Raw genomic sequence first — 22,950 nt, 5'->3', positions numbered from 1 at the left:
ATTGTATGTTAAAACACGTGAGAGGTCTATGGCTATGGTCCAATGAAAATGTAGGTGTCATATCTCATGTACGATTTGGTGTGGTCCAAAAATAATACAATGCTGGGAGAAACTCCTGCTTTGAAGACATTCACGGAATTAACCCTAGAAATTGACATAAATGACTATAACATAACTGGATTTGTTATGATCATGCATGATACATCTATTTATGTCAATTTCTAGGGTTAATTCCGTAAATGTCACCAAAGCAAGAGTTACTCCTATCAGAGTATTATTTTGGACCATGTAAAATATGGCCATAAACCCTATATCAAAAACAAGGGCTATTGAGAATTTTTCATGTTATGGTTACAGGCTCCTATTATTCAGACTCGTACTGAAATTTGATTTGGATTTTTTTTTTTAAATATCCCCAAAAAGCGAAGGATTTTATTAGATTTTGGTCCAGCATGGAATTATGTAAAATTAACAATCGAAAATTAAAACAAATAATTCATCCAAAAAAAAAAAAAAAATATTTAAATTTGTAATCTAATTTTCCTATGAAAATATTATATGTACCTAGATATATGGTTTATTCTGAAACTTATAGTGAAATATTGTGTAGAATTTTTCTTCTTTTGGCACTTTCCACCTAGAACTAAGTTTCATATTACTTTCATATATCAACTCGAAGAAAAAAGGAAACCATTTTCCTCCAAAAAACATGGGAAATGTTTTCATATTTTTTCGGCAAAATGGATACTAATATTTTCATGACTTATAATGTAAATAGACATTTCATTTCTTTGGTGGACTATAGTGAAATTTGACGGAGAAAATTTTTGTCTTTGACGTCATCTCCCTAAAATTATGTTTTGTGGGACAGTTTTGAATAATTGCCACTAAACTTGAGTTGCATTGTCAATTGCCAGCGCGGCTGAGATGAAATGTTGTATTATTGTATTGTATTATAGGTGGTCGATAAACGTGTTTTTTCAAACTTGTGAACTCTATGTTCAATCCAAAACACACAATTCGCAAAAAAAAAACTATTTTAAATTATAAGTTCAATTTAATTTTAATGATGAAAAAAAAATATATATACTGGACATTGCATCTATTAGAAGAAATTTGAGGGTCAAGTCGAATCCATTGGAATTGCCATCTGCACTGTAAGCTGATGCTCATGTTGGAAAGATATGTATAATCAGTAAATTATTTTAGGTTTAAAGTCTATTTTCGATTGCCATTGTGGAAACGTTAAAGGATGACTTCAAAGTAAGTTATAGATCAACAGCAATACCCCCACTTTTAAATGTGTGCGCTGCGTTGAGATTTTTTGCGGAGGGAAGTTTTTAAATGTCCCATGGCAATGAAAACAACAATTGGATGGCTTAATCTACATTTCCGAACGTATTGAAGAAAGTTGTCCACTTGATAGAGGACAAATGTTTGGCACCGAAACCATTGGATCGTTTCGAAGTTGACAGAGCAGGAAAAAAGACTAAATAAAAATATTTTTAATCAAAAACGAAATTCCCTGGTGTAGTCGGCTGTATAGATGGAACACATGTGAACATTCTTGGTTCAAAGGCGGATGTTATTTTATTTTGAGCCATTTTCTTCTTCAACAAAGCTTTAAAGTGAATGCAGACTTTCTGCCACTCTTCAGGCGTTCGTGTTGGAGGTCCATGGCTGTTTAAACTGTCCAAAATGGCTTTGCTGTGGCTTTGGATTCACCAAAAACCGGAACTCCTGGGGCTAAGTTTGGATTTGCACTCAATTTATCAACTAATGTTTCAAACTGTTGTTTTGTCGTTATTTTCACCATATTTTTGATACACCAAAATTAATTAATGATGCAAAGAATCAACGATTGTTAAGAAAATGTTTATTTTTCTTTCTATTTTACTTCTTGTTTCTTCGAAAATGTTCACTGCAACTGAAAATAGGTGGTTGCTGAAAAAAAGCCGCTTCGTCATCTGAGATTCGCAACTTCAGTTTAATGTTGCCATACATAAAGTAATTTTGGCAACTGACAACGCCACTCAACAATAATTGCTATCGATAATCGACAACTAAATTTAGATGAGGTCCGACATTAATCCTAATTTTTAGAGATTCCAGGCGATTAGATAACATCACCATATTAGGTGTATTCTGAGAGCTATAGTAAAATGTTATGACAATTTTGTGGAACATTTGAATTTGATATGATCACATTTTAAAGGAGTTTTTGAAAGATTTTCGAAAAAAGACCAAAAAGGCCTCTGAATAAATATAAATTTGATGCCGCAGCATCCAACAGACAGCCGCAGCTCGTCTGTTAAAAATTAGGGACGAAGAACGTCTTAACACAATGAGTGGTTGTAAGTCACTGATTTATTTCAATAATATTTCGCTTAACTGAATCAATACAAAATATTTCTTAGGCTACCCTTTCATTACAATTCTTATCACTAAACTCTATGTTCTAAAAATACAAACATTTTATAATTGAAGAATTTTCCCACAATGCATGTGCCATAAAATCTTAAGTGCATAGCGCACACACAAACAACTAGCGATACTAGCTACCACTACATGTGGGATCTTCAACTCTTATCTTAAAAAACTTCCATTATCAATCAATGGAAAATGTGATAATCTGTTCAAAGTATTTTGAACAGCCTCTTTGATGCACCGCACGTGGGTTGACACGTGGTTAAACAAAAATATTCCCCACATCCTCCCCAGTAAAGTTGCCAAAGACACTATATACCTAAAATGCAAAGATTCCAAGATATCTTAACTCGAACATTTCGAAAAAAAACTAGAACTTGCCCCGCCTACTTTGGTTACTTTCCGATGTAAACTTTAATAATGCCGATACACGTGTTTTATACTTTTTGCTATACTTCATAATTGAATTTTGTTGCATAGTGTTATCAATGGAATGGAGAAAGCGATATAATGGAATATAATATAATGGAAATTAAAGCATACCTTATATGGTTAAAGATGTATGGAGAACAAAAACTCGATAAATCTTGCGCATAAGAATATATAACACGAACTGTAGAAGCACATCGATATGATGACGAATATTTTGTTCAAGAGATGATCTAATGAAAATCAATAATTATCCAGCATATTCTAATAGAAAATATGGTGAGGCACATCATTACAAGGGTTTTGGCAGAACAAAATATTTATGGATTATGTTAATGCCTCGCACAGTGTCCAATTTTCCGAAAAACCTGACCAAAAATCGATTTTTTTTTTATAAATTTACAATAAATAGGTTCAAATATTGTTTATAGGATTCCACTGCGTGTAGTTATGAAAAAATATATAGGCTTCTTGTTAAATAAGTGGGTGGGTATATAAGAAGGTTAAAGTGGCCCTATTTGAATTTTTTTCTTGTCTCAATATTAAAGTTGTTTATAAAATTATGATAATATCCAAAATAAACAACGGGGTTTAAATATTTTTTTGTAATTTTAATGAAAGGTATGTGAAACGTATTTAAGGTGTTCAGTGCCTCTAACGAAGTGAGCGTTCTTTCAATTCAATTCAATTTTAACAAAAAATTATGAAAATAGTTGTGAGTAAGATCGAGTTCAGGTGTGTAACTTATCATTTTATAAAAAGAGAAGAGTTTATTACCAATCTCCATCGAAACATCCCGCACAAAGTTGAACTTTTCGTTTTTATGTGACATTTTGTTTTGCAGATATATTTTCGTTGATTCAGAATGTTAGAATATACGAGTACTATAGGGTAATTTCCTGGCGCTTAGGTAAAATTTAGAGTTTTGATGTATTCTAGGACCTATAGTAAAATTCTTGTCAGTAAAGTTGCCAAAGACACCATACGAGTATAGTGTCGCGATAATTTGTACCTCGATAATTCGTATAAGCTGTCGGTCTCTTGAAGCAATTTCCTTCGCATTTTAACCTCTCTAAATCGAAATCCTCGATAATTCGTATAAAATTGCCGGTCTCTTGAATTACGAATTATCGAGGTTCTACTGTATTACAATTTTGCCAAAACTCACACGAAGTACGACCTTAACCCTAAAATGTGTTTTTAATTTTGCACATTTCTGGAGTTAGGTAAGATATAGTGTTTTCGTGTATTCTAGGACCTATACTAAAAATTGATGGCAAACAAATTTGTAGAATACATATTTTGAACTGATACGATCACATGTTATAGGAGAAGGGACCAAAAAGACCACTTTGATGACCGTCTGAAGGTTAAAAACGAAAAAACGACCCGAAAAACATAAGAACCCAAGTTTAGGTCAAAATCCATTTAGTTTTAGAGTTTTGGCCAGTTTTTACATAAAATTGGACACTGTGCCTCGGTTTAAATATGTAACTTCAAGTATAGAGGGGGTGTTGTATAGGATTATGACTTTTTTACAATTTCTTATATTGATGCGTTTTTACCTAAGATTGCATAAAATCTTAATTATAGAGAGATTCGATGAAAAAAGTTTCCGCACAAAGAGATTTTAAAGTTTTTATTTTTCAGAACTTCTGACCATTTTTTGAAGTTACTTGGTTTGTTCCTTTACTTTTGAAAATGGTAAAACCGTCAAAAGTAGTAAAAGTTGTAAACTGCTCCCATATGAATTGTAAGGCGTCTGAAGTAAGGGAACACTTTTCGAGTAACAAGTGGTAAATCTTGAAGATTCTGCACGTAAAGGAACAGATCTAATGTAAGCAGATATTTAACTGAAAACAAGGTATAGGGGCACACGACATAGCCAAAATCACATAACCGTTTGCTTCTTAGTAATTTTATCATCGTATTATAACATATATATTAGGCTTATGACTTTTTTTACAACCTCGTATCCCTGTATGATATTTTGATGAGTTTTTACGTAAGATTAGTTAAAGTCTTAATTACAGAGTGATTCGATGAAAAACGTTTCCGCACAAAGAGTTTTTAAAGTTTTTATTTTCAGAACTTTTGACAATTTGTTGAAGTCACTGTAAGCAGATATTAAACTGAAAACAAGGTATAGGGGCACATGACATAACCAAAATGACATAACCGTTTGTTTCTCACTAATTTTATCATCGTATTATAGCATATCGTCTGCTCCGTCGGAAAAGGTCGTAAGTCCCTCTCAATAAATTTTTCAGGAGAAAGAAAAAACATTCCAGCGCTGTCTGTATTAAAGATTTTATTATGGTGGTAAAGGCAGTATTTTTCGTTTATTTATTCCGCTTCAATAACTGTACTTTGTTTGATAAAATTCCGTCGCGTTTGGGAGATAATTGCATGTCTTTGGACTTACGACTTTTTCCTTGTACAGTTTTGTATTTTTGTAGGGACTTACGACCTTTTCCTACAATTTACGGACGTTTTTAAATAAAATATTTATACTTTACAAAACAATGTGGAAAGGGTATTATAAGTTTGTTTTGTCCAATATTCGTGTAACATCGCGAAGTATTCGTCATAGACCCCCTCCCCCTGCCATATTTTCATATCTTGACGAGATAAAGCGATCTAGCTATGTGTGTCCGTCTATCCATTAACAATTGTAATAAAACTCCAGGCCTCAATTTAGGACCGATCGTCACGAAATTTTGTGGAGAGGTCGGGTTCCGACCAGAAGTGACCCCATTAGATGTTGGTTATGATCGAAAGGTGTGAAATGGACCAAACCCACAATTTTTACCCGACTTTGTAGCTGTCCTGTAGATCGCAGTAATATTCCGATCGGAGCGAAATTTTAAGAATGATTTGAGTTTAAGACAAAGGATAAGCTTGAAATTTAACATGGTGATGAGATAATTATTAGCGGGTTTAATGTACCAAAACTTTTGTGTAAAATCTTATATACAAAAGACAATGTGTGTGTGTTCCGCATAGACTCAAAAACGGCTGATTTTTTTTGAAAATTTCAGAGAATATGCAAGGAACAACCGGGGTGAAAATAGGCTTTATAGTTTTTTAATTTCGGAGGGGACGGGTGCAGGCGCTATTTTTAAAAAATCGCTTTTTTGCAAAAGTTATGAAGTATCGGACAGAAAATTAATTTTGCGAGGCAACGGTTGTTGAATCTCCGACCCTAAGAACTTATTCCATGTAATTTTCAGATTATGCACAGGGATGTCCCTTGGTGAATTTCGGAGGAGCGGGTTACACCTGTGACCTATTTTTTAAATGCGCTATATATAAAACTTACGAACGATTCCGTTTCCCCAATCCTGGGTACATATTTTAGCAATAAGACCCGACCAGAGTAAAATTCTAACCATGACCGTCTGTGCGTCTTTTGAAATTAAGATACAGCTCGCAATTTTTAAGATAGATCTTCGTGTAAAAACAGTAAAAATTTTGATTTTTTTACAAATTTTTTAATATATGAGGTATTTGAACACATACAGCATCCCAATTTGTATCAAAGAAAAGGCCAGAAGTCCATCTTTCATAATTAGTTCGCTTATAGGGGAAAATAGATTTCAAATGTAAATTTTCGTTGCAATATAGAAATTATCACATTTTTGTTCAAAAGTTTGGTCCACAGGCTCCGCCAAATATCATCCGATTATCATCCAAAGGTGTGGGCTAGTTCTTTACATTATACCTCAACCATGGATGACGTTAAACATTATATCTGAACTACATTAGCTGTAGTATTCTTTAAAGTATACATTTTCCTGTGGACTTACGACCTTTTCGTACTCAAATTTGTACGTTTTGTGGACTTACGACCTTTTCCGACAAGGGCTAAACATATAGAAAAACGCGACATACTACCATTTTCTTTGTATCATACGACGTGTTTTGACTTGTACTATCATCCTGTAACAAAAACGCGATTTCCAAAAAAAGTGGACTTACGACCTTTTCCGATGGAGCAGACGATATACATATATCATTTTATATTATATATAACGTTATTTCATATATCATAAAAATTAAAAGTGGTTTGTGCGGGATCTTTTTTTAAAATTTAAATGGTATAAAAGTTATTTTAGTCATTAATAGGCAAAAGGCCATTCATTCGTGCAAGGGGAAATAATTTTTTGAGAAAAATTGTTCATTTCATAGAATTTTTTCAATTTTTTATAATAAATTATTAGGCGAAATTTCATTCATTCTCACTAAAGGAAATAATTTTTGAGAAAAAAATTTCAAAAAATCATAACCCTAATGATCATCCGTTGTATGTTATGGTCTCTTTCGATCCACTCGCTCATATATCGCACCTAATCAACAAAAGGGAAGCAACTCAAAATTTCTTACTTTTCAGTAGAGACAAAAACCTGTTCATACTTAACTAGTAACTCTGAGGATACGAAGAGTGAAATAACGGTATTTTTTGACGAAAGGGTAGACAAACCAATGTGACATTTTTACAGTTGATGGAGTTGATCATTATCTATCGTTTTTTATTAAAAAGTGAAAATTTCAAAATGTTGAGTTACTACCCTTTTGTTTAACAGGTGCGATATGTACTTAGGTTTTATAACTGCGATGGCTGCTTCATACCTTACCTCCATTACTAATAGGTGGAAAAACATAATTGTCTCTAAAGCCCTAGTTGGTTTAGTCCTCATTGCCCCACTAATGCTTAAACAGCACATTCTTTGGATTTTTTGCAGTATTTTCACATTAATACAGATGACTATCATGGTACAATCATTACAAGGTAGAGTTGTATAGTTCATGAACGAACTAGTTCAATTGAACGATTCATTGAAAGGAGCGTATGAACTAGATCAGTCGATATAGTTCATTATAGTTCAATAGCTCACTGAACGCAGACCGAAAGATCCACAAAGAACGATCAACGAACGAACGATTCACAATCAGGTTCAGCATGTGCAAGTGATGCCTTCGTAATGTAATGAGTTTTGTTTATGTTTTGGATCAATGTGAAGTGTCAACCCCCATTGTAATAAAAGTAATTTCTACATAAAAAACATTGTTGACATAACACATTCCAATATATCGAATCCATTATCATTCATTCAATGTGCCTTGTTGTGGATAGAAAAAAGGAAAAAAGAAACATCAAGCTTTTTCGCAGTTATAATTTCTACAAACGCAAAACATAAGATTTTTTACCAGCCACTTAAATGAAATTCTATTTACAATTTTTTCCGAAGGACTTTTTTTCTAAACTTAATACAAACTTAATCATTCTTTATGAATGGAATAAAATTATCTAAATGTAATATTTTTGTAGTTTTAGTATACTATTCTAATGTTTGTTCCTATTTGGTGTATGTGTGTGTGTGTTTTCATCAAGCGAATCATAAGATCCCGTGAACGATTCTGATCCGAATGATTGAACTGGATAGTGAACTATGAACTAGATTGCTGAACTAGTTCAGTTAAAAGAGCTGAGCTATTGAACTAGATCTTTCAAATGAACTAGATTGTACAACTCTATTACAAGGGAGGGCATAGCAAACAGCTGATTACAATTTTTTCTATTGGTTTGCTTATTCTTTCAAATCTGTGCACAAATTGTATATCGTCACCTGAAATGCCCAAAGACGTAACCCTCAACGTAACCCTTTGAGGGTTACGTCTTTGGGCATTTCAGGTGACGATAGCCTCCCATTCATTTTTCGCGTTATTAGTTAATGATCCAAAATATAAAATAAATAGTACAACCTGTTGCATATTCAGTTATGGTAATTCTGACAGAATAAGCAAATACACCCTGGTCTTGTTTTTCACAATTTGTTCGAACTTGACCTACCTTCTCGATTATTGTACAATGGATGCCTATGTTAGAATCGGCCTCATTACGCTTCTGCATATTATCCTATGATTATAACCCCATTTTGAACATATGTGCGCTTTATTAGCTTTTTTCTGAATATGGCCTTCCCATTTAAGTTTCCTATTCAGAATTAATCCCAGGTACCTAATTGTTGTTAAACAAGTAAGAAAAGTGTTAAGTTCGGTCGGGCCGAACTTTTTATACCCTCCACCACAATTTTCAGTCATTTCGGTGGATTAATGTGGCCACAACCTTCAAAATACCGAAAATCGGCAGGTACCGTTCTATGGGGGATATATGATGGCGTGGACCTATACGTACAAATTTCTGGGGGAAAGTTTCATAGCCCCAACGAACACTAAATACCAAATTTCAGCCATCTCGGTGTGATAATGATGCCAAAACCTTCAAAATACCGAAAATCGGGAGATATCGTCCTATGGGGCTATATCAAAATGTGGACCTATTTAAACGTTTTATGGTAGAAATGTTTCTTAGCCTCTGGAAACACAAAATACAAAGTTACAACCGATTCTGTTGTCAAATGGGACTAATACATTCAAAATATATTAAAATGACGCGTACTTTATATGGGGGCTATACCAAAACGTGGACCTATATAAACCAACTTTGGTAGGAATGTTTTTTGGTCTCTGGAGGCACAAAATACCAAATTACAATTCGGTGGTTAAATGGGACAAATATCTTAAAAATTCCTTAAAACGACGACGCGTCACGCGTCATTTTGTATGGGTGCTATACGAAAGCGTGGACCTACATAGCCCGCTTTCAATACCAAAAGTCCTACGTACATATAATAGATTCTCCCAAAATTTCATCCACCTACGTCAATCCGTTCGGACGCTAGAGTGATTTCCACGGACGGACAGACGGACGGACATGGCTATATCGATGTAGAATTGAACGCTGATCAAGAATATATATAGTTTGTGGGGTCTACAATGATTATTTCGAGTAGTTACAAACGTAGTGACAAATTTAATATAACCCCATCCTATGGTGGAGGGTATAAAAATAGACATAATTCCGTTTTTCCGGGTTAACATTTAGACCTCACGGCCTGATCTAGCTTTTTTGCGTAACTTACCTTGCCAGGCTATGTGAGTATACCCAAATTTCAAGCAAGCGTTGAAGATTCCGACCAGCTTTAACGGTATATATTCCACTTCCCTTTGAAGTAAGGCCGGGAAGATTTGTTCTGTGTTTTGAACGAAATTTGCCTTTCTGACCTTTAGCCTGATCTATAATACTCATGTGTGACATTTCATATTTTTGTTCATTTAAGCTCCTATTACATAACACCAATATTAACTGCCGATATTTTTAATAGCTCAAAACCACAAAAATAATGAAACCACAGGAAAAAATTAAAAAGCAATTTACTCTCATGATGTAGTAAACTGCTGCACGCATTTTCCTACTACATAATTGTGGTACAATTATTTCTGGTGGCTTGTGATTTATTTCATTGTCTTTTTGGCAAATCCAATGCTAAAACAAAAACAAACAATGAACATAAAATAAGTGGTCAAACACGTGTAAAGTTTTTTTTTCAGTCAGTCACCATGAAATATTTGCAAAAATGAAAAAATAGCATAATCTTTGAAAACATGTGTGAATTATTTTGTTGATATCCCACTTGGATCCGGAACTAGCATTGGTTATAACTAGTAAGGCAATTTCTGTTTATAAAATTCTGTCGAATTTTATAAACAGAAATTAGCTTACTTACACTGTCGTGTCGAATACAAAGCCCATTAGCCATGTTTACATTAGAGTTTAAATTTAAGTTAGTTCCAATTTACATTTGGCGAGTTTACTTGCGGCAATTGTCATTTTGTAGGAGAGAGAGGCATATGGTAACCCTTTGCATCTCAGCACCCTCTCTCACCTACAAACTGACAATTGCCGCAAGTAAACTCGCCTAATGTAAATTGGGACATAGCGGGATTTTCTAAGTGTAGTGCAATGTAAACATGCTATGTATTACTATTATTACTCACGGGGAAAATTGTTATTTATTTATTATTTATTTCACATTTTTATTATAATAAAAAATTACAATAAAATTATATAAAAAATAGCACTAGCGTCTTAGGCTATCGGCTAAAGGAAAATTTGTTTTTATTGGGCTCTACAACTGCTGTAACCAGTTAATATTTAACCAATTAAAATCATATAAAAAACAAAATGATTAGGGTTAAGGTATAACAACAAATTGGTCGATAATAACGTCGCGTTTTAACTTTTGTACGCAAACTTGTGTGCTCCAGTGTAAATGTTTAGTAACATGCATACGTTGACCACTCTCTGCTCAGTTGGAATATTTTATAGTTTGTTTGACTTTCGATTATTCATAGTCATAATTAAATAAACAAAAATCATTTGTGTGTATATTGTTGTTGGAATTAATACATACATATCTACGTCTGAAATTGCGTGCAGTAAAATCCCCTCGGGAATGGAGACGACGATATCGCAAAATCAACAAATGATATTAATTAACACTTTTGTTTATTTTCAACTTACATATGTACATTTATTTGTCAAACGTGTGCATTTATGATAATTAATTTAGTCGTTAAAATGTTCACACTTCTAGCGTGAGAGAGGATTCGAATTTCATTTATGCTGCACCCTTTAGTATGCTGCTCTACATATCCCCAATGAATTGAACATTATAATTATGTTGGGTTGAAATTATATGTATATAAATACATATGTATGTATCTTCGTCCGAAAAAAGCTCGTTTCATATTCATCGTTAGACATTTATCACTGTCGAAAAAAGTTTCGTTTTCTAGTTCTTTTTCTGCAAAGTCATTCAGTGTCGCATAGACAAAAGAAGATATTCCGGCTAACAGGTTGTCAGAACAACATGCTTAAATATTAAAATTTATTGTTACACCCAATACAATACAGTAGAATCTCGATAAATCGAAAACATAAATAATTTGTAAAAAATGCCCGCAGCATTACGAGTTATTGGGATATTACGGTTTTATAAAATATGAAATTTAAATTTACAAGTTTAATGACCACCTTTGTCCATAAAATATTTTGTTTTTTTTTTTTTTTTTTTTTTTTTTGGAATTAAAGAGAGCGCTTAATTCTCAGAAACGTGTTCAATATGTTAATAGCAATCAACTAACACCGAAGAGTAAACGTTATTTGACTGGTATTTAGCCGAATCGACCTAAATTGTCACAAAGTTTGCGTGTGCTACAACTCATTGAATTAATAAGATTTATTTAGCACTGGCAACACGAGCGTACCTACAAGGCTAGTAAAAACAAGTAAAAAAGTACCAGTCGGTTTTGCCGACAGATATATAACCTCAGCCTATGTGAATCGAACTGTCATATACGGATAGATCGAATGCATTTAGGGTCTTTTCAGAATTTTGTGGCCCTTTTTGGATATTTGAACTTGCCGACAAAAATTTGGATTAGGATTAAAGTTCAAAACTGTTGCGGAGGAGGTATTTGAAGAAATGGACCAACATAGTCCATTATGAAAGTGGATCTTATTTTGGGAATCATATCTTTTCGTTAGATATCGCGCCCACTAGTCATTCCAGCGGGCCATCGTAGAATTTTTGGACCAGTATGTCCACGGAAAACATAGTATCGCTTTAAACAGGACCACAACGAACAGCATCGGTATACATTTCCAAAGGATCTTCGAACAGACCCTAAACTGTACTTAGACACAAATTTTGAAGTTTTGTGGGGGGACCATTTTAGAAGATTAACTAAATTTAGACAAAATATTAGGAGATCCAAAGTTTGGGTCAAATTGGTTGAACCGTTCAAGATAAATATAACGTGCGTTCGTTTTTACACCTTTCGGGCTTTTTTCTCAAGAAGTATGGACTTGCCCCTAAAAAACTTTTACCGTCGTAATTGAGGCAGCTAATGTAACTTGCTGGGTGCCAACGTGGTGCAATGGTATGCACACCCGCCTTGGCCAGTCAAACATCAAAATTTTCAACGTTGGCAAAATACCCCTCAGTAATGTTGGCGACATTTCCTGAGTATTTCAGCCATGTAAAACTTCTCTACAAGTGGTGTCTTAGGACACGCCGTTCGGACTCGGCGATAAACTGTAGGTCCCATATCACTGAGCTAATATGAATCGGGGTGCACTCATTGATATGAGAGAGGTCTCCCTTGTCCCGTATGGGATGTTTGTGGAACTTTTATATATATTATAATGTAACTTGCTTCAACAAAAATCAAAGCGATTCGGAACCAGTCTTAAAGTGAACTTATCCGAAATGTTGTATGATAGGTACCCGAAGGAGTGGAAAAATAAAGTCCATATTCGAACCTGATCTATATCTGGTATGGACCAAATCGGCCACTCCTTTTAAAATTTATCGTGTGCACAATTTTTCCGAACATTTTTGGACCGATGTTGCTTACCTTCGATTTGCCCCTGATGAATCTTATACCGTCGTATGTGGGAGTGAATCTTATACCGTCCGAATTTTTCTGTAGAAGATACTAGAAAGAGTGGATCGATTGAGTCCATATTGCAACCTTATCTAAGTCTGGTAGAAATTTCACAATGTGCAACGTATAGACCAAAGTATATAGACCCAGCAAAAATTCGGATCCGTTAGTCATTACGTAACCCATTACCTTACATTACTTGGTAATGGGTTACAAGCTTCTTTTACAAGTGATGGGTTACTTCTTAAAAAATTTACAAGGCAAACCTACTTACTTTACTCCTCACTAAGTAATGAGTACGCTGGCACAGTGTGTGTGTGTGTGTCCGACTATAAATCCTAGGGTTGTGTGTTCAACGCTCACCGTCGCCACGCGAGTTTTTGTTAATTAAAAAACAAGTAGGAAAAGCGTTAAGTTCGGTCGGGCCGACCTTTTTATACCCTCTACCACAAATTTCAGCCATTTCGGTGGATCAATGTGGCCACAACCTTCAAAATACCGAAAATCGGAAGGTACCGTTCTATGGGGGCTATATGATGGCGTGAACCTATACCTACAAATTTCTGGGGGAAAGTTTTATACCCCCAACGAAGACTAAATACCAAATTTCAGCCATCTCGGTGTGATAATGAGGCCAAAACCTTCAAAATACCGAAAACCGGGAGATATCGTCCTATGGGGGCTATATCAAAACGTGGACCTATATAAACATTTTAAGATAGAAATGTTTCTTAGCCTCTGGAAACACAAAATACAAAGTTACTATTTTTGCTGGGGAGTTATCGAGCGCACAAATTTTCCGAACATTTTCGAACTTCTGCGGGGGAGCTACCTACATATATAACACATCTTCGAACTTAAACTAAGTTTGGACCAAATATTACGAAAGCCACATTTTGGACCGAATCTGTGATTCGTTCGAGAGTTATCCTGCGCTCCAGCCAGCCAGACAGACAGACGCACGGATATTGGTAAATCAACTCCAAATTGTCTGAAACGGGTTTCGTCCAAACATACATGGGGTCTAACACCATTATTTCGATGAGACACATTTTGCCCGTAAGAAAGTGTATATACCCTTGTTAGCATAAATGCTGAGCATTTAGTTCGGCTGGACCGAAATGTCAAATTAAGTCAAAAAATTTAGTTAAACCCTCAAAATACAGAAAATCGGTAGCTACCATTATATGGGGGCTATACTTAAACTTGGACTTGACAATTTTTAGTGAAGAAGTGTTTTGACCCCTAAGAACCTCAAATGTAAAATTACAGCTAGTACGGTTAAAAATGTAAATAAAGTACTCAAAATACCGAAAAACCAGGAGATACCGTTATATGGGAGCTATACCGAAACGTGGCCCGATATAGCCCATCTTCGAATTTGGCCTGCCTATGGAAAAACGTAACTCACGTTCAAAAATATAGCGCTCTAGCTCAATTATTGTGGACGTGAGAATGATTACAACAGACGGTCGACTCAGAATTTTATCCTGATCAAGAATACATATACTTTATAGGGTCCCAAATGATTATTTCCTCCATATTTCCCACGAACACCTCCACAGAGACTAGGGTGACTTCTTTCATATCAATGAATTCATCCTGAATCATGGTATGGGAACTCCTTTTTATAATCGAGACAGAACGGCGTGTCTAACGACAGATACCGTCAAAATACAGTAGTACAATGGTGATAAAAATTGGTTCGACATATGTTTGGGGACAACTCATTTCGATAGTTATCGTGGCCACCAGTCATTTTGGTTGGTCACCTTAGAATTTTGTCATGTCATAAAAAAGAATGAAAATGTCCCTACTAGAAGTACACCCAAAGCTGAAAGGTCAAAATCGATGAGGTCGAAAGTCGAGGTATTCAAATATGGAAATTATGTGTATAGGATCGGGAAGGTTGGAGGATATTTAGTTAGGCTTATAAAACAAATGTTCTGTATCGGGTCACGTAGGTCGTTTTGCTTGTTTGCGAATCTATGTAACACTCCTCGTGGTTTGGCGAAAAACTTCGATTAGCCATTAAAGAATGATCATAAAATGATAAGCAGCGACTGGTTGCGAATTGATAATTATAATGTGTAGCTTCTCTCTTTAGACGGTGTAGCACCTTGATTGAATTTTAATAACCATTTTTTATCGTCAATTCGTGGTATTTCACAAAAAAATATTAATTAAACTCCACAATTCCTTGAGTATTTCAACGCAGACAAATTTATCTGTTATGATGTCATAAGAGAGTAAAGTTTATGTTTTTTTTTTCTTTGCGATACACTTATAATTATAATTATCAAGTAGAAGATAATCTATGCGGAATAGATGGTAACGATTTATGATTCATTAGCAAATGTGGATGGATAACTGGGAATATTCTAAAAGATAATATAGACAAAAGTTAAATTCTGCACACAAATTCGGTTGTGTACTTTAATCTGATTGTCTGAAGAGGTTGCCTCTGTGCATTGATAACACTGTGCAACACTGGAAATGCAAACAACTTCTAATGGGCATTTTCTGAAAGTACATATTGAGACTACAAAAACCTTAATTGGGTTTTGTGTTCTTAGTTCGGGTTTAGATTTTATGGCCTCATCTAAACCGACCTAAAATGAGCCTTTTTTCCAGTGATCGGACATTTATCTCCGAAACTAATAAGAATTTTGCTTTGCAGTCTGTAGCAATATTGTAGCCCTAAAGTAGTACAACATATGTGTCAAACAGATGAACTAGGAAAAGCTGCATCTAGCGCATCAAACTCGTTAAAATATAGAAAAGTTTACATAATTTCTGAAATTCTGGTCAGTAACAACTAAACTGTTGGGAGTTGAAACAAGTAACCATTCTAAAAATTTTCCAAATAACGTGACCATCAATTCTTCAGAACATTCTGAAACTCTAAAATGGTTATTTCAAGTTGTTTAAGGGGTATTTCATATCATACCTTTTACAGAACTTATTTCAAACAATGTTCACACAGGCTGTTTATTCCCATGTTGGGGATTTCAATGAATTATTGAAATATTTACCAAATTGTTTTTGAAAAATTTGCTATAAACAAGGCGATAGAGGCATTTTATAACAATATAATGTTCTTAAGAGTTGTGTATTACATTCCAGAGAATATTTTCCCTAAAGGTAACATTAAGAAAAATGTAACATTTTGGGAGTTACGCTGCGAAATATACACAAAATACAGAATTTTTAGATATATTATAAAATTTGAGGCAATAAATGCAGTTTTTCGAGTTCACTATTCCTCAAAATATTTTCTTCTTGCTCTTATCTACAAGTTTGCTGCAGATGTCAAAACAAGATTCGTATTGGTTTCAGAGATACAGCCCCGATTTGTTTTAAAAACTCGATCTTTAACCATGTTTAGATGAGGCCATAAAAACCGAACCCGATCTAAGAAAACAAAACCCAAATATGGTTTTTTTTGCCTATTGGTCCTCTACTTTCATAAAATTCGGGACAGAAGTTGTTTGCACGCGATTGGCTCAAAAATGTTGCACAGTGTAAACTACGATCAACCTTTTTAATAAATTTTCCCTAATGTGATTTCGTATGGTGTAGTTTTTAAGATCTAGGATGTGAGATTTGGGAAAGTTGATGTGATTATAATCTGTAGTGTTGGGCAATCTCGTCATTGAGCGGATCGATCTTTTTCATTCCGTTCACCAAAAAGATCCGGGTCGTTTACTTCGTTCGTTGGCTCTTTTTCGTTCAACAATACATTTGACTTTATTATTTTCTTTTAAAGTCGTTCGTTCTCTGCTGCATATGACTCCGTCGTTCTTTTCACCGAATCGTTCTTTTGATAATGTTCGTTCACGAATGACACAACCCTGCCAGCAATTGGAAGTGAGTTTTATCTAATTTTATAAATGAGAATCTTTTTGGTGTCTAATTTTTTGTAAAAATGCGACATTTGTCTAATATACAACAACAATTACATTGTTATCCCATTTGCATCGTATTCAGTCAAAATTTAGATAAAAATACGATAGGCAAATAACAATAACAATTCTGTATGAATATGATGTCTATCTATTTTCCATCGTTTATTTGGATACAAATGAGATAGCTTGCATTTATTTTTAGAACTGTTGTAATTTGAACAAATAAGACATTTGTATACAGATGATTATATGAGACAGTGGTGCAATGGTAGGCATGCTCGCTTTGCAATCTGAATGTCGGGGTTCGATTACCAGGTCAGGCGACATCACATTTTTCAAATGAAAAATTAATATGAGCGACAAAAATTCTAAAAACATACTCGCATAAAATATAAAATATAATGAGTTATAAATAAAAAATCAAAAATAAATCAAACAAAGGATTAACGACCAATGGGTCAACAATAATAACAACACATAAAATAAAAAAATTAAAGCAAATCAAATAAAAAAGAAAGAAAAAATATTTTTTTTTATTTATTATTATTTTTTTTATCAATGTTTTAGCTTATATTAATGGTTTATAGCTTATAATAATTTTGTCATTAAAAAAACAATGTCTACTGGCCTGGGAATCGAACCCGGGCATTCAGATTGCAAAGCAAGCACGCTTACCATTGCACCACCCATATTATCGTTTTAATAACTTTCTGCAGTGTCCAATGAGACACTCAAAAAAGTATCTAATGAGTGGAACAGTTCCTCCCGAGAGCATGATCTTATTGGATAAGAATGCGACTATCGCATTCGTTTGTGCAATCTAATTGAAGTAACTCATTGGACAAGAAACAGATAGCAAATGTTTGCAGGGAACTGTTGTGTTACTTGCTTGTTTGTGTGCTAATGGGGGTGGTTTTGTTTCTGATCGTAGTGGTGGTGGTTTTGATATGAAAGAACCAGATGAACGAATGATGCAAAAGAATGATATGACCGAGATGTGCTACTGAATGAGATGAGTTACTGAGCGAGAGTAGCTCTATGAATCATTGTTTGTTTTGTGTGGAAATTTGTGCTGCTTGCGCTAGCGCAGCGTTTGTTTAGAGTTTGACTGCAAAACCAATGCTGCTAATTTTGTAAGCAGCAATGACTCGTCCATCGGGGATCTAAATGAACGATATAAAAGAATGAGCTGGATACGGATCCGTTCGTTCTTTTCACGGAATCGTTCCTTTGAGCCGGTTCGTTCATGAACGACGCAACTCTAATAATCTGGGAGAATGTCGGCGTAACTCATTGACTGTAATCTGAGAAAGTGTTTTTGCGTTTCGTTTTCATCACACAATTCACAATTTTGTGAAAATGCTTCTTCTAAAATTTTCAAATCTACTTATTTAATAGCGGTCCATCAGACTACAGATGCATATGTTAGAATGGGTGCTGCGAGAAACTCAGCTCTTGATCCAACCGAGAGACCATCAATTTCTAAGCGGGCTGGGGGAGAGAGTTAAATGTCTGGTTGATCGGCTCAAACGACATTTTAGTTGTCGTCATTTGTAGAGCTTATTCGGACGAAAGATTCGAACATTGGATAATTATATCCAAAAACCGTCAGAGGAAAATTCGAGATTCGGTAGGGCAGTTGTTTTCATAAACGTCAAAGTACTAGGGATATGTTGCGAACTGCCTGAGAAACTACAGCCGCAGAATAGAAAGTAGGTGTTGAAAATGATTCGCAAGTACAAATTTGGCCTCCAAATTCGACAAAATAGACAAATAGTCCACTATGAGACAGTGATAAAGTTCATGATTGAAGGATAGTAAGAGGGTTTGGGATGGCTCATGTTCCACAGACGCCGAAAATCATTACCTCTGACGAAATAGATGATAGTCGAACGAAACATGGTAGTGAAGCTATTATCATAGGCGTCAAGGTCGCCAAGAGGATTACCTTCCGGTCAATTCATAGCATAATTGCACTTTGAAAAAGTTGGTAATTGACAGCTACATATATCGGCCACAAAGAATCCCTGTAGTGGCAGGATGGTTCAGAGGTGGTCTTTGAAAATATTATTGGCCACGAAACCATTTGTAGACAGCTGATCAAGATATTGATAAAATTCATGATTGATATATAGAAGTCGAAATATAAACAGAATTGTATCGTGGCGCGGATAAACCTGCGCCCAAAAAACAAGAAATCAAATTACGTTGTGATAAATGGAAGACATTCATCGATCATTCCGATGAGCAAACATAGACTCGAAACACCACCTTGTTGTTAAACGTAGCTATCTGTGGTGATTGCAGCTTAGAGTAAGCCACAGCATATTCCACTCAACTGGCCCAATTGTTTAATCAAAGAACTCCTCGTCTCGATAACTTGTCAGCACAGTGGAAAAGTATTGCCCACTCCCCGCTTGTGACGAAAATTCCAATTGTCGCAATTTAAGTAGTCCAGAACTAGTTCTAATCAGTACTAGTACAAATATTGGTCCGTAAGTAATGCGAACAAAACCAATTGTCACCTTTTTATCCCCAAGTAAACGAGGAGGCGTCAGTTGCGACTTAATTAACGTAACTTAAACGACCAGTTGTATAAATAATTCACATTTACATTTTCTTCATAAGTTTAATATAAATGAAGCATCCAATAACAGAAGCTAGTGTTGATGGACTGAATATCTTCGTACATATTATTCATATTGTTCTGGTATAAAAAAGGAATACGAAGGAAATATACAAATCGCCCTCTTCTTCTCTCTGCCCGCTAGCAATTCCAATTGTCTCAATTTAAATAGTTCTAAACTAGAGGTAAGTGGTACTAGTTCACAATTGACCCATAAGTAATGCAGTAATGCGAAGGGAACCAATTGACACCTATATATCCCCAAGTAAACGACGAAGCGTCAGTTGTGACTATTTCCCACCACTTTTTTATAAATAAACTGGTATATGACTGTAAACCTGGAACTTGTACAATACCACCTACAGGTAATGCATAGAGTGTCAATTGGTTACCTCCTATGACATCCCCATGTTAAAGTTTACAGTTGATTGCACTGTGAGGGGTCAGAAGTGGAACTAGTTACTGTAACGCTGAGAATCGACGAGTTTCCGATGCCGAACTATCCCACCGCGCAAGCGGGTCCTTCCAAACAACCGCAAAATCCATATTTGGATACCAGAGACCTCTACCTAGGAACACATGGTATGACCAGGAGTGTCGTGCCGCTACCGAAGGGAAAAATACAATCAGTAGCAACCCGCTAGGGACATGGACTAGTTTGGTATCGGAAACTCGTCGATTCCAAAGGTTACAGTAACTAGTTCCACTTTACACCCCTCACAGTGCAATCAACTATAAACTTTTACAAGGAGATGTACGCGAAAGTAACCAATTGACTCTCTATGCATTACCAGTAGATGGTACTGTACTAGTTCCAAGTTTGCATCGTATACCAGTTCTTCTGTAGTTGTTTAAAAAAGTGGTATATTTAATTTAAGAATAATTAATTAAGAATATTCGCAACCCGCTTGCAAGATGAACTAGTTCGGCATCGTGAACTCGCCGATTCTTAGAGTTACAGTAACTAGTTTCACTTTAGACTCCTCACAGTGCAATCAACTGTAAACTTTACCATGGGGATGTCATAGGAGGTAACCAATTGACTTTATAGTAAATAGTCGCAAATGACGCCTCGTCGTTTATTTGGGGATAAAAAGGTGTCAATTGGTTCCCTTCGCATTACTCAGTGGTCAATTGTGTACTAGTACCGCTTAGAACAAGTTCTGGACTAATTAAATTGCGACAATTGGAATTTTCAGCGCTAGAGGCAACGCGTAGCGCAAGAGAGAGTTATCGAGAGAAAAAGAGAGAGAGAGAGAGAGAGAGAGAGAAGAAACGACTTTTCCGTACGGAAAAGAGAGAAGTGGAAAACGGGAGTGTGAAAATCGAGATGTACAGCAGCCAGAATAAAGTCCGAAAATTCTAGCAAACATCTGACTGATAGCTTTGGTACAGGCACAGTCTCCTCTAGAGACCAGAAAGGGTAATTTGGAATTTTTCCAAAATATTGGTATCCAATACTAGCGAAGACGACGGAGATACCAAAGATCTAACCCCAGAAGATGGCATTGAATATATACCTCCCTACCAAGATGAGATAAAGACAGCAATAAAACGGCTGAAGAATAATAAGACAGCAGGAGTCGATGGCTTACATGCCGAGCTGTTCGAAACCGGAGGCGACACGCAGAACGCGTATCCGATGATTGGAACCTGAGCATTATGTGTCCCGTCCACAAGAAAGGAGATAAGACTGTGTGCTCAAACTACAGGGGTATAAGTCTGCTCCATATTGCTTATAAGATAGTGTCTGGGATATTGTACAAACGACTAAAGGCTCATTGAATGTAAGAAGGAAATTGAAATGACCGACAATCTATTTTGTTAGCGTCCGTTTCTTATCTCTCATCCATAGAAACTACCGCCAGATGGACCAATATCTGTAAGTTTTGTTAGTCCCTTCTCAGATGTTTTCTGTCTTTGACCTGAGAACTGCTCTGCTGACCTTAAACCATCTCCTCGACAATCCCCAAATTGGCTGTTGTACCGGTCGATATAAATAATTTAGTTTTTAAAATTTATAGGCAATGGAAATTATAGCCACTGATCTATCACATGTGTCAATCTACATATCTATCATGGATTTTATGGCCATGTTTTATGTGTTTTATATGTAGCCAAATTGTTTCTTTTTATCTTTCAACGGCAAGTGCCCTGAATGTCAATGTAAAAAGTGTGGACATTTTTATTAAAATTATATTTTGGTTGCGTAGAAACAATTGAAATACATATTTCATAGTGTTTTTTTACTCACTCTTTTTTCTGTGCTAAGCTAGGGGAAACGGAGAAACTTCTTAGGGTGATTAAACCAAGATTTGAGGCTTTCGAAAATGCCATCAATCTTAATGAAGCTGCTTGCAAAACACCGCTCATTGCTGCTAGTGGTTGTTACTTCGGTTGTTTGTTAGTTGTTATTTTGTCAAATGGACAAACGGCAGCGTGTGTTTCTCTCTTCGTTCGTTAGATAATTCGCCAAACACTTGTTAGCTTTTATGTTGGTTTTCTTTGCTATTATTTTTGTTTTGATTTGTCGTTTTTGGTCACAAAAGTTTTTTTTCAGTTCGCCTTGCTCCGCCACCGTCTACTGTTGGTTTTCAACTGAAATTGTGTGGTGGCGATTTCTCGAACATTGCTAGTTTTCGATGTTTGTGGAAGCGTTTGGGCTCCACCAGCTAGCCACTCTCTTGTCTCATTTAGTTGAATGCAAGCATTTTGGGGGACCGGGTCGGTCGGTCAGTTATCAGCTCTTCCCTATGTGTCATCATGACATATGTAAGTGTTTTGTATTCTCCCACTCTGAATAAGCTCACTTGCTCTCACTATGCCGGTCAATACTCTTTAGTTTTGTTTAGTTTGTTATTTGTTTATATCAGAGATGGAAATGTCATTATAATGGTACCATTTTCAGGATTTTTTTGAAATAAGATGTTTCCAATAATTAAACCTTTTTGCCGGGTGAACTTTCTTTACGTGGATTTTTGACGTATATGCAACGGAATTGACATTTGAAATTAAGTGGATTTATTAAATCCGGTTGCATGTAAACGTACCATTTGAATTTTAAATCACTTTACTATTAGTACGAATTTTCACTAAAGAGAGTACATATAGAGACACAAATAAAATTAACAAATATTATTTGAACTGAAACAAAACTTTTTATAACCGGGTCCGAATGGTAGAGAAGTTTTTCATGGATGAAAT

The 22,950-nt window shown here is 35.4% G+C and overlaps 1 protein-coding gene across 1 annotated transcript in view; it reads right to left on the bottom strand.

Moving 5' to 3' along the window:
• Nucleotides 1-22,451, bottom strand: part of LOC141401187 (sulfide:quinone oxidoreductase, mitochondrial-like) — a 30,635-nt gene extending 8,184 nt beyond the window's left edge. Inside the window, exon 1 of the mRNA XM_073981162.1 lies at nucleotides 22,001-22,451. Coding sequence (XP_073837263.1) covers nucleotides 22,001-22,119 — 119 coding nt within the window. The 5' untranslated portion in view covers nucleotides 22,120-22,451. The remainder of the gene's footprint in view (nucleotides 1-22,000) is intronic.
• Between the last annotated feature and the right edge of the window lie 499 nt (nucleotides 22,452-22,950).

The sequence above is a fragment of the Musca autumnalis genome, unplaced genomic scaffold (genome assembly GCF_047663935.1).
Source record: "Musca autumnalis isolate F117 unplaced genomic scaffold, ASM4766393v1 scaffold_4, whole genome shotgun sequence".
Classification (NCBI taxonomy): Eukaryota; Metazoa; Arthropoda; class Insecta; order Diptera; family Muscidae; genus Musca; species Musca autumnalis.
This window is presented reverse-complemented; position numbering and strand designations above follow the sequence as displayed.